The sequence below is a fragment of the Staurois parvus genome, unplaced genomic scaffold (genome assembly GCF_062004578.1).
Source record: "Staurois parvus isolate SC_StPar_1 unplaced genomic scaffold, SC_StPar_1.0 ptg000421l, whole genome shotgun sequence".
Classification (NCBI taxonomy): domain Eukaryota; kingdom Metazoa; phylum Chordata; class Amphibia; order Anura; family Ranidae; genus Staurois; species Staurois parvus.
In genome coordinates, this window is record NW_028318217.1 from 760,950 (window position 1) to 776,941 (window position 15,992).

Sequence of the window (15,992 nt, forward strand, 5' to 3'; positions counted from 1 at the left end):
GGAAAACTTCCATCTCGGCTGGCCTAGACAAAAAAGCTGATTTACTAAATTAATAGAGAACATTCACTTTGCAAAGTATATCCAATCACGTGGAAGGAAAATGCTTAAAAAATGTATCTCGGACATGATTGGATGATTGAAGTCAGCACAGCTTTCCCCCATTCTCTGAGCTAAGTAGAACTTTACAAAGTGAGCATACTCCACTCCTTTAGTAAATGAACCACACTGTCTTCTATTCCCTATATTCAAATAAGAATTCCAGTTTTATGAAAATACGGGGGAATGTGCTTCTTAAAGGCTATCAAACTTAAGAATACAAATGTAACGTATGCAGCATACCAGTGCTTGGATGTGGTGGCTGCACCAGGGCTGCGTGTTAGGACTATGGAACACTTCCTGTGCTCATCATCCTCATGGGGGTGTGTTCTGTAGTCAGGGCTGGTGCTAGACTATTTTGCGCCCTAGGCAAGACCAGCTACTTGCGCCCCCCCACACAAAAAAAGAAAGATTAAAAAAAAAACAGTAGAAATGATTAAATCAACATAACATGTAAGTGCTAAATTTCTTTTAATTTGCAAAAATAAGTGCCATCTGTGGCTGGCAGTGGCAGGGTGGTAGTGGCAGTGAGTGGAGGATGATGGATCCACTTTCTGACAGATCCCAGGCTGGAATTCCCCAGGCAATGGGGGGAGGTAAAACGCTGTGGCAGCAGAGAGAACACCTGAACTGAGCAATCCCACACAGTGACAACATCACACCACCACCAACACTGACACAGAGCAGCAGGCCCAGCGGGCACTAAAACAGCAGGCTGTGAGATCGTGATGATGTCATCACTCACTGACACATTGCACATGTGATGGATGTCCAGCTGGCCGGGTCACACTCACACAGACACGAGACATCAGAGTCAGGCATTACCTTCCTCTGCAGGTGCAGCTTCTGCTAATGAATAGGAAGATAAGGTCTGGAACTCCACAGTGATCAGCAGCCAGCTTGCAGTAAGTGACTGAGTCTGAGAGGAACACTGGAAAGAGTGGCAGCTCAACTTCTCCACTGGAGGAGGGGGGTGTCCACTTTCGCTGCTACGAAAAGCAATCCAGTGGCTCAAAAACCGCTAGGACTGCTTTCCTCAGAAAGCTGGCCATCTGGAAAAAAAAAGGTATCAGAGTTATGGATGATTTCTTCAGCTATTATCCAGGGAAAGCACTTCAAAACCACAAGGTAAATGTACATATTGTGGTCTTCAAGTGGATAAATCAGATCACATCCATATAGCTTCAAAAAGATGACAGATTCTTTTGATTATTTCCTCTAGTTGGTGGATACTTTGACACAATTTTGCATAAAAGGTTGAGGATAATCAACATTTAATGATGCTAACTTTGAAGTCTAACCCCAAGATCCAGGCTTCTCCTCTGACCGTTCTTCCTTTCACCCTTGGAGTTCCCTTCCAAACATATTTTATATTTATTTTTTTAAACTTACTTTTCTGAGACCACATGATGAGTAGGGTTCTTAGACATGTGCAAAATGAAAACATTTGTTTTGTTTAATTTGATTTCAATTAATTATTTGACTAATTTTATTTCGTATGATTCATTAAATTCGTTTAAGTCATTTTCAGAATTTGTTTCATTTAATTTATTCGAATTCAACTGAATTGGAAAATTCAAACATATTCAAAAATTATTCTAACTTTGCCATCCATAATCCACCATCCATATGTGTTTTTGATGGCATATGGGCTACACGAAGAGTTGCGTGACTATATTGGAAATTTCTATTTGTTTTCACGGTGCCTTTATTGATCACTACTCACGTCACCATAGTGCAGCTCAAAATTTTATTGTTTTGTAAAGTATTCTATTCTGTTATTTTCTATTATATTCTTTTCTATTATATTTTTATTATTTTCTAATGTATTCTGTTCAAATTCAAATTCGTTCTATTTGAATTCTATTCGAATTCAGTTACATTCTTTCTATTCTATTCTTTGATTTTCTATTCTATACAAATCTTTTCTTTTCCAGTCTTTGATTTTCTATTCTAGTCTAATTGATTTTCTTTTTTTCTTTTGTTCCAAAATAATTTTATTGGTATAAGAATAGACAAGATAGCATTCAGAACAAATACAACTATAAATCACAGGCAGAAAACAGATATGCAATATTACTTTCCGTTTCGCAGACGGGATACAGTGTAAACCGAAATACAAAGCAGCGTAGTGTAAAGCTGTACATCAAGTTTACAATTCAAACCAAGGAAAGCTTAAAGGAGAGTAGGAACAACACTGCAAGTATATATCGGCTCAGCCTGAGTATCAGCAATGTGTAGTGATGAGTTGGTATGCAGATTAGGTCCTGGAAGGGATTAGATGTCGTGGAAATCATGGTTTACATGTTTATAGTTTTAAGTGTAGAATACAGATGAAGAGAGTCCTATCTGCGTGATGGTGAAAGCATTATTTGGTTGGTGAAGAATGACTGATAAGATAGTGCAACAAGTATGAAAAAAGATAGAGGACAGCAATAAGAACAGCAAGAAAAAGAGAAGTAGGATGAAATGTTAGGTGGGGAGAGGAAAAAAAAAAAAAAGGGGGGGGGGGTTTGTGGGGGGGGGGGGGGGGGGGGTAATGAGTTGAGTGGCAGTAGCGTATATAAGCAATAAAAAGTTTAAATGGTTCACCACCCTAATTATTAGCCGAGCCGGGAAGGCAAAATAGCCCAGCATAAGTTGTGTACAGGGTCAGACAGCGGGGTGGCACGTGGATCAAATCCCCCATAGAACATATCGTGATATCTCACTACAGCCCATCATTGCGTGTGATACAAGCTTCTTCGGTGAACCGAGTATACCTCGATACAGCCTCGTGTTAGGAAGTTCAATCCGGGGATCCAGATTGACTGTGTAGAGTTCTGTGATAAGCAGAAGTGGGTTTGAAATGACTCCAGCATGCCCATGTCTTCTGAAATCTCTCGGGATGTTCCTTGGCTATAGAGATCAGTTCCTCCATTTCCTCCATTTTGTCAATCCTAGTAAACGATTCTCGTACAGTGGAAATGTGTGTGGAGCGCCAATGTAGAGGGATACATTACTGTGCAGCATTCACCATGTGCATAGCGAGTGACTTGCGGTAAGTCCGAAACGGAAGTGTGGTATGGTGAAGCAAAAATTGTGCGTATATGGCCCGGCGGACCTTTTAATCCGGCCCGTAGAGCGTGATACTGTCAGGATGGCTGTCAGGATGTGTGTAGGCGGGGGAGCGTGATGAACGTGAGGGGAGCTAAGCTCCTCTCACAGTCCGCCCTGAAGACCGGAACGGCGCGGGAGCACGGCGAGAGGAACGCGCGGAGCAAAGGTAAGTGAATTGACACAGGGGGGACTTGGCTTACTACTTGGGGGGGAATAGTACTATGGGATGAATTAATATGGGGGATGAATTAATATGGGGGATGAATTAATATGGAGAATTAATTACTATATGGGGGATGAATTACTATATGGGGGATGAATTACTATAGGGGAAATTAATTACTATATGGGGGATGAATTACTATATGGGGGATGAATTACTATGGGGGATGAATTACTATATGGGGAATTAATTACTATGGGGGATGAATTACTATGGGGGATGAATTACTATATGGGGGATTAATTACTATGGGGGATGAATTACTATGGGGGATGAATTACTATGGGGGATGAATTACTATATGGGGGATTAATTACTATATGGGGGATTAATTACTATGGGGGATGAATTACTATATGGGGGATTAATTACTATGCTTACTATGGGGGAATATTACTATACTTACTATGGATGACACATACACATCATTCATCTACTCTTGGTCCGGCCCCTGGGTCCAATATATGAACCCATTGCAGCCCTCAAGTCAAAAAGTTTGCCCACCCCTGGTCTAAGGCATAGGTAGTGACTTGTGTGATTATAGATTGAACTTTCCCCCAGAAGGGTTGTAGCAATGGGCATTCCCACCAAATGTGTAGGAGTGTACCCGTAGTTTGATAACATCTCCAACACAAATCCGAAATGTTAGGGTCGAATCGATGAAGTAAGGATGGAACCCTATACCATCTAGAGTAAATTTTATAATTATTTTCTTGTGTAGATACACATATAGAACCTTTGTGGATGTGGTCATAAATGTGGTCCCATTCTTCCGGGGACAGTTGGATTTTCAAGTCAGCGCTCCAGGCCTTGCAGGCTTTCCTAGTTGACAGGTCACTATTGTGCTCGAGACATGTATAAAGCAGGGATATAACATGTCTCTGGGGAGAGTCTGTTGAGCAAAGTTTCTCAAACGGGGTAAGACGTCTATTAAATTCCTTTATGTGGGGTTAGCTGTGGATGAAGTGGTGGAGTTGTCTATACATCCACGGAGTTAAGGTCCGGGTAGGCCATTTAGATTTTCTTCTTTTCTATTACATTCTTTGATTTTCTATTCTAGTGTAACTGATTCTATTCTTTTCTATTTTATTCATTTCTTATTGTTTACCTTTATTATTTTCTATTCTATTCTTTTCTTTTGCAGTTTTTTCTATTCTTTTAGGTTCTATTCTTTTATTTTTCTCCCTCTATTCTTTTCTATTCTATTTTATTCTATTCTTGTTTTCGAATTCAAATTTTTTTTTTAATTTATTTTCAAATTTTAGTCCATTTTCCTTTCATTATTTCAAATTTGTTTAACTGTATTACTATTGTAATTCAGAATTCTGACACATCTGAATCTACGAATAACAGAAAATCCATCACAAATTTCAATTCGGAAAGAAACGAATTGCACATGTCTAGGGGTTCTCTTTCTCTTCAGATCTTCTCCTGGTGGTGGGCAGTTTTTAATTATGTAGACATGACAACATCAGAATCTCTCTGTGAATTTTTCCTTTGCGAATGCTGGCTGCTGTGGTGATGCACATCATTCACAAGTTAGTCTCAGTCTTCCAGATAGAATGAGGTTGGGTGCCAATTAACTCAGCAGACAGAACATCTTGTGAGAAGAACATCAGAGGAGAGGTGAGAGGAGAAGCTAATCTTCATTTTATATTTTAAACACTGCCATTAAAAGAAATTAAAATAAAATAAAATACAATTTGGTTGGGTTTTGACGTTGAATATACAGTATGTGGCTGAAATTTGTGTCATCAAAATCATTTACGACAAAATCAATCCTGAGGATTTTTATCTGCTGAAAGACAATTTACTAATAAAATGGTGTTATTTTTTGTGTGCATTATTTATGTATCTATTTTATTATGGAAGTCAAACAAATTATTTTTTTTGCTTGTGTCAGCTCCAAATCTTTCAGTGTGCGGCTCCCCCGATGTGTTCGGTCAAATGGTTGGTGATACAAGTTCCTTGGATGGAGAGTGGCCCTGGCAGGTCACTATTAAAGATAAAGAATTACATAGAGAATATATATGTGGGGGCTCCCTGATCTCTCCAGAGTGGGTTCTGACGGCAGCAGATTGCATCCTCTAGTAAGTATAACATGTTACCTTTATAAACTAATTCTTCCATCAGACACCAATCATTCTGCTTTTGAAAATTTTTCCAAAGATAAGTCATGGACGTCTTAATTGATTATGGTGTCCGTTTATGACACAGAGAATAGCTGCGATTCAACAGATCTCAGCTATTCTCTGGTCATTCACAGTTTATGACACTCAGGAGATCATGTCAGCCCTTCTCTGGAGATCTGTGTTCTCCCTCCAGATTCTCCAGCTCAGAGCTGGAGAATCGGAGGGACCGAAAACTAAGCAGAGATAATTTACCTCTGCTTAGTAAACTGATCTTTTACTGTAATCTCGGAAGATTAAATGAGCCATTTTTCAGAGTTTGTAGACCATTCTCCAGCGTTTGGAGACCGTTCTCCCTTCGTTCGGAGAACTGCTTCATAAACTGCATTCACAGGAGAACTGTATTCTCCGAGAATGCCGGAGAACTGAGCAGCGATCTATTACTGCTGGTTCATAAACGGAATCCTTAGTGTTCATCTTTTATAGAGTTTCCACTTTAAAACTGCCATGTGTGCCTCATTGATTCTGGGCCCCTCGTTCAGCTATTGAGTTCATAGGCTCATTCACTGGCAGTAGATAGACACAGGTGAAGAGTAGCCCATAGAATACCTTCAAGCGGAACTTCACTCTCTCAACCAACATGGACTATTTTATAATACTTATGCTGCTAGTATTAGTAAATGGATAGGAAAGTATATCATACTTTTATTTCCTGGTTTCCATGCCTAGGCAAATGAATTCATATTCACAGGAGTCTTCAGGAGGGGAGGGCTCTCAGCTCAGCCAATGCCTGAACTAAGGATGGACTGATTCCAAGCTGCTACATTAATTATCTGCCCTTACTCAAGATGGCTGTAGTCAGAAATGCCGGGGGGGGGGGGGGTCAAAAGGATTTCTTAGCAACATAAAGCATGGAGACATGGATGGGGGAGTTTGCTTTGGATATTAAAAATGAATTATATAGCATTTTTGGTGTGTGGAACTCAGATTCAGTGCAGTTCCACTTTAAACTCATAGGGGTGGATTGACTAAAACTGGAGAATACAAAATCTGCTACACATGTGCATGGGAGCCAATCAGCTTCCTCAATTAAGCTTTGAGAAAAACAAACCTGGAAGCTGATCAGTTTCTATGCAGAGCTGCATCAGACTTTGCACTCTCCAGTTTTAGTAAATCAACCCCCATAGTTTACCACTTGGATATTAGGAGCACACTTGGGGCATCGTGCTTTGAACTTCTCTCTGTATAGAATTAAGCATTGTCCAGGTCTACAGGACAGCAGGAGAGGGTCCTAGCAGTAGTATAATTGGACCACTGTCCCAACACTACCTGGATTTGAAGTCTATGGGGGGCCGAACCTTCAGCCTGAACTGCGGGCTCATTTACGTCTTTGTGGTTCTGCAAGCTACACAGTGCCTCTGCTTCAACTATTCCTATACCTGTCCTTTATCAAATGAGGACACAACACATATAAGGTTCATTCTGCATACAAAGGTTTGCCTGTTTATATTGATTTTGTGTGTCGTCTGTGCACCTGTAACCTGATTACCAGTACCTGGATCCTGTTCTTCTGCTTTTGCTCGTCTCTCTGTTTTGTTGTGACCATGGCCTTCAATTATGGTTCCACTTGTTCCTGTACTGCTACCTACTTGCTGGTAATCTGGTTGCAGATTAAGCCTTTGTGTGTTGATATCTTCATCTAAACTTGTTTTTTGCTACTCTTGCTGCTGACAGTGGCTGACGTCCGATTACCTCAAATAGCAACAAAGTACACTATATTGCCAAAAGTATTGGGCCGCCTGCCTTTCCACGCACATGTCTGTAGGGTTCAATACTGAGTTGGCCTGCCTTTTGCAGCTATAACAGCTTCAACTCTTCTGGGAAGGCCATCCACAAGGTTTAGGAGGGTGTCTATGGGAAGGTTTGACCATTCTTCCAGAAACTCATTTGTCAGGTCAGACACTGATGTCGGGGGAGGAGGCCTGGCTTGCAATCTCCACTGTAATTCATCCCAAAGGTGTTCTATGGGGTTGAGGTCAGGACTCTGTGCAGGTCAGTAAAGTTCCTCCACCCCAAACTCGCTCATACATGTCTTCAGTGGCGTCACTAGGGGGGTGAGGGGCGTGCAGGTTACACCATCACAGGGGATGACACCAAAATGAAAAAAAGGAAATTCATTATTGGCCCCTCCCCTACATATGGGTGTCATCCTCCCCAATAATGTACTGTCAGTCGTGTACAGGGGGGAGGAGGGCATGAGGAGGGGGCTTCCGGCACATCACACTCAGCCCCAGTACAGGAGCACCAGAAGTGTGTGCAGGGCACAGGAGAAGTGTAGCATGGCCCCAGGGCCCCTGACTTGTGAGAGAAGCCGGACACGGAGAGTGGACAGAGGTGAGAGAGGAGCAATCAGGGAGCTCCGGTTCAGGTCTGCAACAGGGACACAGGGAGAGGAAGAGCCAGGCTGTGTGTGCATGACAGGGACTGCCCACCTCTGGAAGGGTGACACCACATGTTACCGGACCGGCTGACACCAACTCCTCTGCATGTCTTTACGGACCTTTCTTTATGCACTGGTAAGCAGTCATGTTCTAACAGAAAGGGGCCATCCCCAAACTCTTCCCACAAAGTTGGAAGCATGAAAATGTCCAAAATGTGTTGGTATGCTGACACCTTAAGAGTTCCCTTCACTGTTACTAAAGGGGTGTAATGCACACATAGTTACAGCTCGGGTCACAAAACACCTTAGGGTATGAAGATAACAGTACAAGAGTTTATACAGTGTTAAGATACAAGTGGTTACCAAGGGTAACAATGGTTTCTATAGCAGCCTGTCATTAGCGTGTACACATGACAGGTGAGATAGTCTGTTGCGGCAAAGGAGATGTCTGCACTGCTTCTGGAGCCATCTGTCTCCCATAGCAAAGAGAGCAGATCTGCACCACCAGGATCTGGAAGAGTTAAATGAAGTGCACGCATGGAGTCTGCATTAGGTACACGCCGGATCCCATACTAGTATTGGGAGCGAGGTAGCAATAATACGCTGGACAGCTGGAGAGCACAAGGGCTAAATATGAAATTAATACATTTTTTTCCTGTGACACTACTAACCTTTTAGAATGCCCCTGTGGCAAACAATATAATCGCAGTCATGTTGGAACAGAAAGGGGCCATCCCCAAACTCTTCCCACTAAGTTGGGAGCATGAAATTGTCAAAAATGTTTCGGTATGCTGATGCCTTAAGAGTTCCCTTCACTGGAACTAGGGGGCCATGCCCAACCCCTGAAAAACAACCCCACACCATACACCCTCCTCCATCAGACTTTACACTTGGCATAACGCAGTCAGGCAAGTATCATTCTCCTGGCAACCGCCAAACCCAGACACGTCCATCAGATTTCCAACAGAGAAGTGTGATTGGTCACTCCAGAGAACACATCTCCTCTGCACTAGGGTCCAGTGGTGGCCTGCTTTACACCACGGCATCCAACGTTTGCATTGCACTTGGTGATGGACGGCTTGGATGCAGCTGCTCAGCCATGTAAACCCATTCTATGAAACTATCTACACACTGTTGTTATGCTCATCTGAAGGCCACACCAAGTTTGGAGGTCTTCAGCCATTGACTCTGCAGACAGTTGGCAACTTCTGCACACTGTGCGCTTCAGCATGAGCTGACCCCGCTCTGTCATTTTGCATGGCCTACCACTTGGTGGCTGAGTTGCTGTTGTTCCCACTTTGTTATAATCCCACTAACAGTTGAGCGTGGAATACTTAGTAGCCAGGAAATGTCATGAATGAACTTATTGCACAGGTGACCACCTATCATGGGACCACGCTTGGAGTCACTGAGCTCCTGAGAGCGACCAATTCTTTCACCAATGTTTGTAGAAGTAGTCTGCATGCCTAGGGGCTTGATTGTATACACCTGTGGTCATGGAGGTGATTGGAACATCTGAATCACATGATTTAGACGGCTGGCCTAATACTTTTGGCAATATAGTGTACATCTTAACACCTCATTGGGTTGATTTACTAAAGGCAAATAGGCTGTGCACTTGGACGTGCTCTGCGAGGGCACTGAAAGTGCAGTTGCTCTAGGTCTGAGGGGAACATGCAAGGAAAATTTAAAAAACAGCATTTTTGCTTGCAGATGATTGGATGAAAGAATTCAGCAGAGCTTTGCCTCATTTCAGATCTTCCCCTCGGATCTAAAGCAACTGTACTTGCAGTGCACAGCCTTTTTACCTTTAGTAAATCAACCCCATGTGTCATTATGATCATGGCTGGTATGTGCAAAAGAAAATACCATAATAATACCCCCAAAATATTGTATTTAGTCCTTTAGTCTAAAATATATAAAAAATAAATAAAGGGAATGGAAACTTTTTTTTTCAAAGTTCAATTCCAGTTAAAAAAAATCAGGGGATAAAAAAGGCAGCTTTGCTGCAATACTCACCACCCGATCCATATCCGTTCCCAAAAGAACTTCTTTTTTGGCAGTAGACGGGCTCAGTCATTTAGGTTTATTGATGGCCACCATCAATCAACCCAGCTCCTCTGAATTGATGCTGCCATGAATTAAAATGTACACCTAGGTTGATTCCCCCTGGAGGTAGACCGACATGTTCCAAAGCTCACAGCGTCTTCCTGGCACTTAAAACAGAAAAAAAATGTAGAAGGTTAAGAGCCGGCAACTCGTTCTCTCGATAAAAGTACTTTATTTATAAAGGGTAGAGTGTGCAGGTTACAGCAGCTTATGTGTTTTGGTAAAGATCTCCTTCATATGACCTTTACCAAATCGCATAAGCACCCTGTATCTCATCTCTCTGTCACTCTGCTCTCTCCCTCTATCAGCATGCTCCATGACTGGCTGTCTCCTTGTACTTCTTATCCTTTCCCTAGTCTGAGCTTTGCTGTAGAGCAGGGGTGTCATACTGTCAGGCCTTCAGCTGTTGCAAAACCACAAGTCCCATCGTGCCTCTGCCTTTGGGAGTCATGACCAGGGAACTTAAGATGGCTTGTAAGTCCCGCTAAACCAATACCTACCCCCCATCTGTAACCTCAGTAACCACACTGACAACAAAATGGAGTTAATAGCCCAAAAATGGCCTTTTATTACAACCATCAATAAATAACATTTTAAATAACAGAAACAAAGTATAAACATACGTTCCTGCAAGGTCCCAATAGGCATCAAGAAAACTAATACCTGCATCCTGCTTAACTAGGCCTCCAGCCACAACATCACCGACTCGGAGACACCACAGCAGATACCCCCACCAGAACAACTGGAAGCCGTACCTCAGACCTCAGGCTTCTTGTGCCCACATTAACCAAGGAGGACCTTGCATCCCGCCGGATGTCCCCCAGCACCAACATGGCACAACCACTACCAAGACAAACCAGAAAACAACGGGTGGGAGGGAAGTCTTGTGAAAACTCTCTTCAGACTGAAAACCCCCTGCCACACCCTATAAGACCACCCCTCCTAGCTCCCCCCACTCCTTCCTTAAAACTATTTAGACTCCCCCTTATGCTAATGAGACTCTGCCTCTCCCAACCCCCTTTAACCCCTTTCATGCCGGCCCTTCATTCAGGTCTTCTTTCTTCTTACTCTGAGCCTTTCTTACTTGTAACTGTCAATTTTGCAATGCCTCATAGGACTTGTAGTTTGGCAACAGCTGGAGGGCCACCCATTTGACATCAGTGCTGTAGAGGGACCTTAAGAGGCTAACACCAATTTAGGTGCTTACACCGCTTGTATTAACCAAAAAAAAAAAAAATGCATTTGATGATGTAATAATTAAAACAGAGTTGCATTATTCTGTAGCTTATATATCTGCCTTGTTTTAATATTTTTATTTTGAACTTTTTAACCTTTTAGGTCTCACATGTATACAATTGCATTCCACTTCTGAGCCTTCCATAGAGATTACTTACAATAAACTCTGATGATCCTGCCTAAGTTCATACCATTGGGTTTGTGTAGACACGGGCCATTCATAGAGAACACATTATGAACAAGTTGTATTTCATTCATTACATTCTGAAGGTCATTGGTAGTTATGATGCAGTAGATGGGTCATCATTCATACATGCTATGTACTGTTTTCTTTCTACAGTCCTATCCGGGTATCACATTATAAAGTATATTTGGGCATGCATCAGTTGGGTGTGATTAGCTCTGATACAGTTATTGCCAATGTAAGGACCATCATCGTCAATGATAATTATGAAAGTCAAGGAGGCCCTGGGGACATCGCCCTGTTGCAGCTGGACACCCCTGTCACCTATACCGAGTACATCATGCCGATCTGTCTGCCATCTTCCACCACCACCTTCCCCTGTGGTACGGAGTGCTGGGTGACCGGCTGGGGTACAAGATTTTATGAAGGTGAGTCTTTGAAATGAAAACCAAAGTGATTTAACTCATGTTCAATCCCAAGAAGCCAGACCTGTCCCTTACACCTAATATATCATGTTAATTTATGGTGGGCAAATCTGCCCGGGTTCGATTTACAAGGGGTTCATCAAGTCCTGTTTGAAATCTATGGAATATAAACTTAGCATTCCTCCTCAGCTACAAGCTCATGCTCCCCTCAGTGACCATGAACCTGTAGCAGAATCATTCAGCAGACGCCGCTGAACAAACTGATAGCTCTGACAAGCCACCGACCAAGGCTATTTACCTGAAATGTGACCCCACTCACCTGTGCTGTCATCTAAACTGCCCCCACCCTCCCAATTCTCATTTACCCTGCGCTTCACCCCCCCTACTCTGATACCTCTCCCTGCATCGACCCCCCCCCCCCAATCCCCATCTGGTTGCCCCGTAACCTCCTCTGCCCTCCCACCAACATTGGTCATAATAGATCCCCCCCTTCTCTGACCTCCTCATTCAATGCCCCCCACCTCACTAATAGCCTGGCTCCCCCTCTATGAAGTTGCTACCTTGCTCTCCCTCTTCCGCCTTCCTGCTGTTGCAGCAGATTGCTCTCAGCATGGAGAGTGGGGGCTGGTAAACATGCCCCCTTCCTATCTTGAGGGAATGCAGCCAGCGATCACTACAGATATCTCCTGTATTCTTTCATCGCTGGCACAGATTTTATTTACTATGGGTCAGTTTATGAATGAAATATTTAATGAATGAATTAGGAGTCTATACAGACTCCTATCTCATTCATCTTCAGTGCAGCTCAGGCTGTGGAGGAAGGGACTGTCTGCAGTCCATTTCTGTTTCAAAGACATTAGAAGTCTGTTTAGATCCCTGATGTCTCTCCAAAGCCTGTCCCACCCCCCCAAAAAATTAAAAAAAACATTCAAATAAAAATGTACCTGTGCAAAAAAAGGCTCAATTTACACTGCAACATGTTTCTGCTGGCAAAAAAATGTGTGTAAACATGGTACCGCGTTTACTCACATTTAGCCACGTTTCCCACTTGGACCTTTATTCTTTTCATTGGCTAGAGTGCTTGCCGTTGAAACAAATAAATGCCTAAGCGCTAAACAGGGGTGGACTGACAACTCATGGGGCCCCCGGGCAATAGGGGATCATGGGGCCCCTGTGTCCTTGCCCAAACTCAAAAAATCCTATGAAAAAGGTACCAGGGGCATCTCATGGGGCCCCCTACTGACCCCGAGCCCTCAGGCAGTGCCCGAGTTTCCAAATGGTCAGTCCACCCCTGGCGCTAAACACGGTTAGCACTTTGGCGCATTTTAATGCGTTTTTGCAGCATTTAGCATTTTTAGAACAAAACGTTCCTTTCACAAACTCGATTCCTCTGCGTTCAGGAGGGGGACGTTTAACTGACCCTAAACTCTGCTGCCGTTAAACTCTGAAAAAAGTCTATGTGGGCATGGACACACGGGCTTGTATTGAGTTGAGTTCAGGGACGTTGGCAAAAAAAATGCCAAAAGCTCTTGAACTCACATTTATGAGCAGCAGTGTACATGAGGCCAAAACACTAAGCTGAATAAAAATAAAAAACATGGTAAGGGTAGATTTAGATGCGTCTAAACCTCCTTGCCTTTGAAGCCCGATCCACTTTTGGATTGCGCTTCAGTGGCCACTGGCAGGCGGTGAGGAAGCTACACAGTCACAACCTGTTGTAACTCCATTGTCTACTGCAGCTTAAGGAGGGGGGGGGGGGGGGCATTTGTCAGGTGGCAAAAACGCAGCTTAACTGCTTATTTTTGCTGTCCCCAACCACAAGTCTAAACAAGGTCCAAGGCCTTGTACACAAAGTGAGGCCACATTTATCTGCACAGGGATGCACAAGTATTCCATGCATCCCCATGCAGGCAGCCCCACTGATGTTATTTGGGACACAGTGGCTGCACAGGAATGCACAGGTATTGTCCATATCAATTGGGACACAGTGGCTGCATCGACACAGCCACTGCTCCCAACCTAACATCCGTGTGGGTATATGTCCCTAAGTCACACTGTCCACGTTTCAGGCCATGCACGTATACCCGCACGGATGTCAGATCTGTCCTTGCAGCTGCTGGGTCCCAGTTGACATGAATTGGACTGCCTGCACAGGGATGCATAGAACACAATGCAGGTAAACACGACCCTCCATTGACGTATGCTTTACCACACCCCATTGAATGAGGCCTTAGAATTTAGCAGGAATTTTATGAGTTATGTTGTGATTTTGTGTGCAAATAAGGATTTTAGTGTGTTTGTTTAGTGAAAATAGCAATTTCATAAACATTTGCGCAACTATTGTGGTGCCTAAAAAAAATCAGTAGCATCTTCTTTTTATTCTACTGGCCATGTGATTTCAGAAAATATAATGTATGGAGGGTCTTTTACAAACTCTGAAAGCTGTTAAGTGAAACATTAAAACCTGTTGTGCACCCGCCATGCCCCACAATGCACTGCACCCTGACAGTGCATTATGATTGGTCAAAGCAATGCTCTGACCAATCAAAGCGGGCAATAACGTCACAGGAGGGTGGGGTGAACCCCCGCCCGCTTGTGATGTCATGACAGTGTTTAAGAACTGTCATCGGTGGTGCAGCTGTCAGTCAGCGGGAGCCAACGTAGCACTTTTTTTTTTTTTCATTTTGCAGGTAGCAGCCGCAGCGGGCATTGTGATTGACGGATCTACTTTCGGGGCTACATTTTTTTAGATTTTTAATTAAGGACTTGTGAAAGACTGTCTTCTGTCTCTTTTTACAATACACTTTTTTTTGTGAATGGGTACCACATACTCATTCACATTGGGGGGTATTGGAATCTGGGGGCCCTCTTGTCAAAGGGAGCTTCCAGATTCTGATAAGCCCCCCCGCCTGCAGACCCCCACAACCACAGTCCACAGTTGTGGGGAGGAGGCTCTTGTCCCTATCAACATGGGGAAAAGGTGCTTTGGGGGAGCCCCCGCCTCAAAGCACCCCCCCATGTTGAGGGCATGTGGCCTGGTATGGTACAGGAGGGGGGGTGCACGCTCATCCCCCCTTTCCTGAACTGCCAAGCTGCACGCTCAGATAAGGGTCTGGTACAGTATACATTTTGTGGGGGACCCCCACACCATGTTTTTTATTAATTTTGGCATGGAGGTTCCCCTCAAAATCCATACCAGACCCGAAGAGAATTTTTTTAATTGTCGGGCAATGCCAATAATTCTTTTTACATTCAGCTGTCAGCAGGGGACCCCACTGACAGCTGAAACATGAATGAATGTCTCACTACCAAAATACTGCGTGACTTAGTATAACTCATGCCGGATTTTAGTAACTGCTCAGATGTTCGGTATAAAGTGGCCGGTCTGGTATTTCTGCCGCCACCATGTCAGAATACCGGGCCGGCCGCTCAGCTGTTCTCTCCTGCAGGGCCTTACCTGTTCCTCGCTCCAGCGCTGCACAGTCTTCCCGCGCTGACTTCTGTGACAGCCGGGTGCCCACTGCGCATGCGCTGTGCTTTGTGAATGGTCCGGTGTCTTCTGGGACACATGACAGGTCCCAGAAGGTGCCGCTGCCATTCACAAAGCGCAGCGCATGCGCAGTGGGCACCCGGCTGTCACAGAAGCCAGCGCGGGAAGAAGAGGGAAGGACAACTCTGCGAAAGTGGGAGCGGGTACTTGTCAAATTCAGGTACCCGCTCCCCCTCCCTCCCCAAAGGTCAGCAGTCTCTGGTCATCTCCTTTACTGTCTGCAGTCTCTGGTCATCCCCTGCACTGTCTGCAGTCTCTGGTTATTCCCTGCACTGTCTGCAGTCTCTGGTCATCTGTACTGTGTCCCTGGTATTTTCCCTGTACTATGTCCGCAGTCTATAGTCATCTCCTGTACTGTGTTCGCAGTCTCTGGTCATCCCCTGTGCTATGTCCGCAGTCTCTGGTCATCCCCTGTGCTATGTCCGCAGTCTCTGGTCATCTCCTGTACTATGTCCGCAGTCTCTGGTCATCTCCTGTACTATGTCCGCAGTCTCTGGTCAT

General features: G+C 44.1%; 1 protein-coding gene across 1 annotated transcript in view; it reads left to right on the top strand.

Annotated features, from left to right (window-relative positions):
- LOC149454680 (transmembrane protease serine 9-like) overlaps positions 1–15,992 on the top strand; it is a 39,780-nt gene that overhangs the window by 19,501 nt on the left and 4,287 nt on the right. The window contains exons 6-7 of the mRNA XM_089687229.1: positions 5,322–5,508; positions 11,673–11,944. Of these exons, the coding sequence (XP_089543355.1) occupies positions 5,322–5,508; positions 11,673–11,944 (459 nt within the window). The remainder of the gene's footprint in view (positions 1–5,321; positions 5,509–11,672; positions 11,945–15,992) is intronic.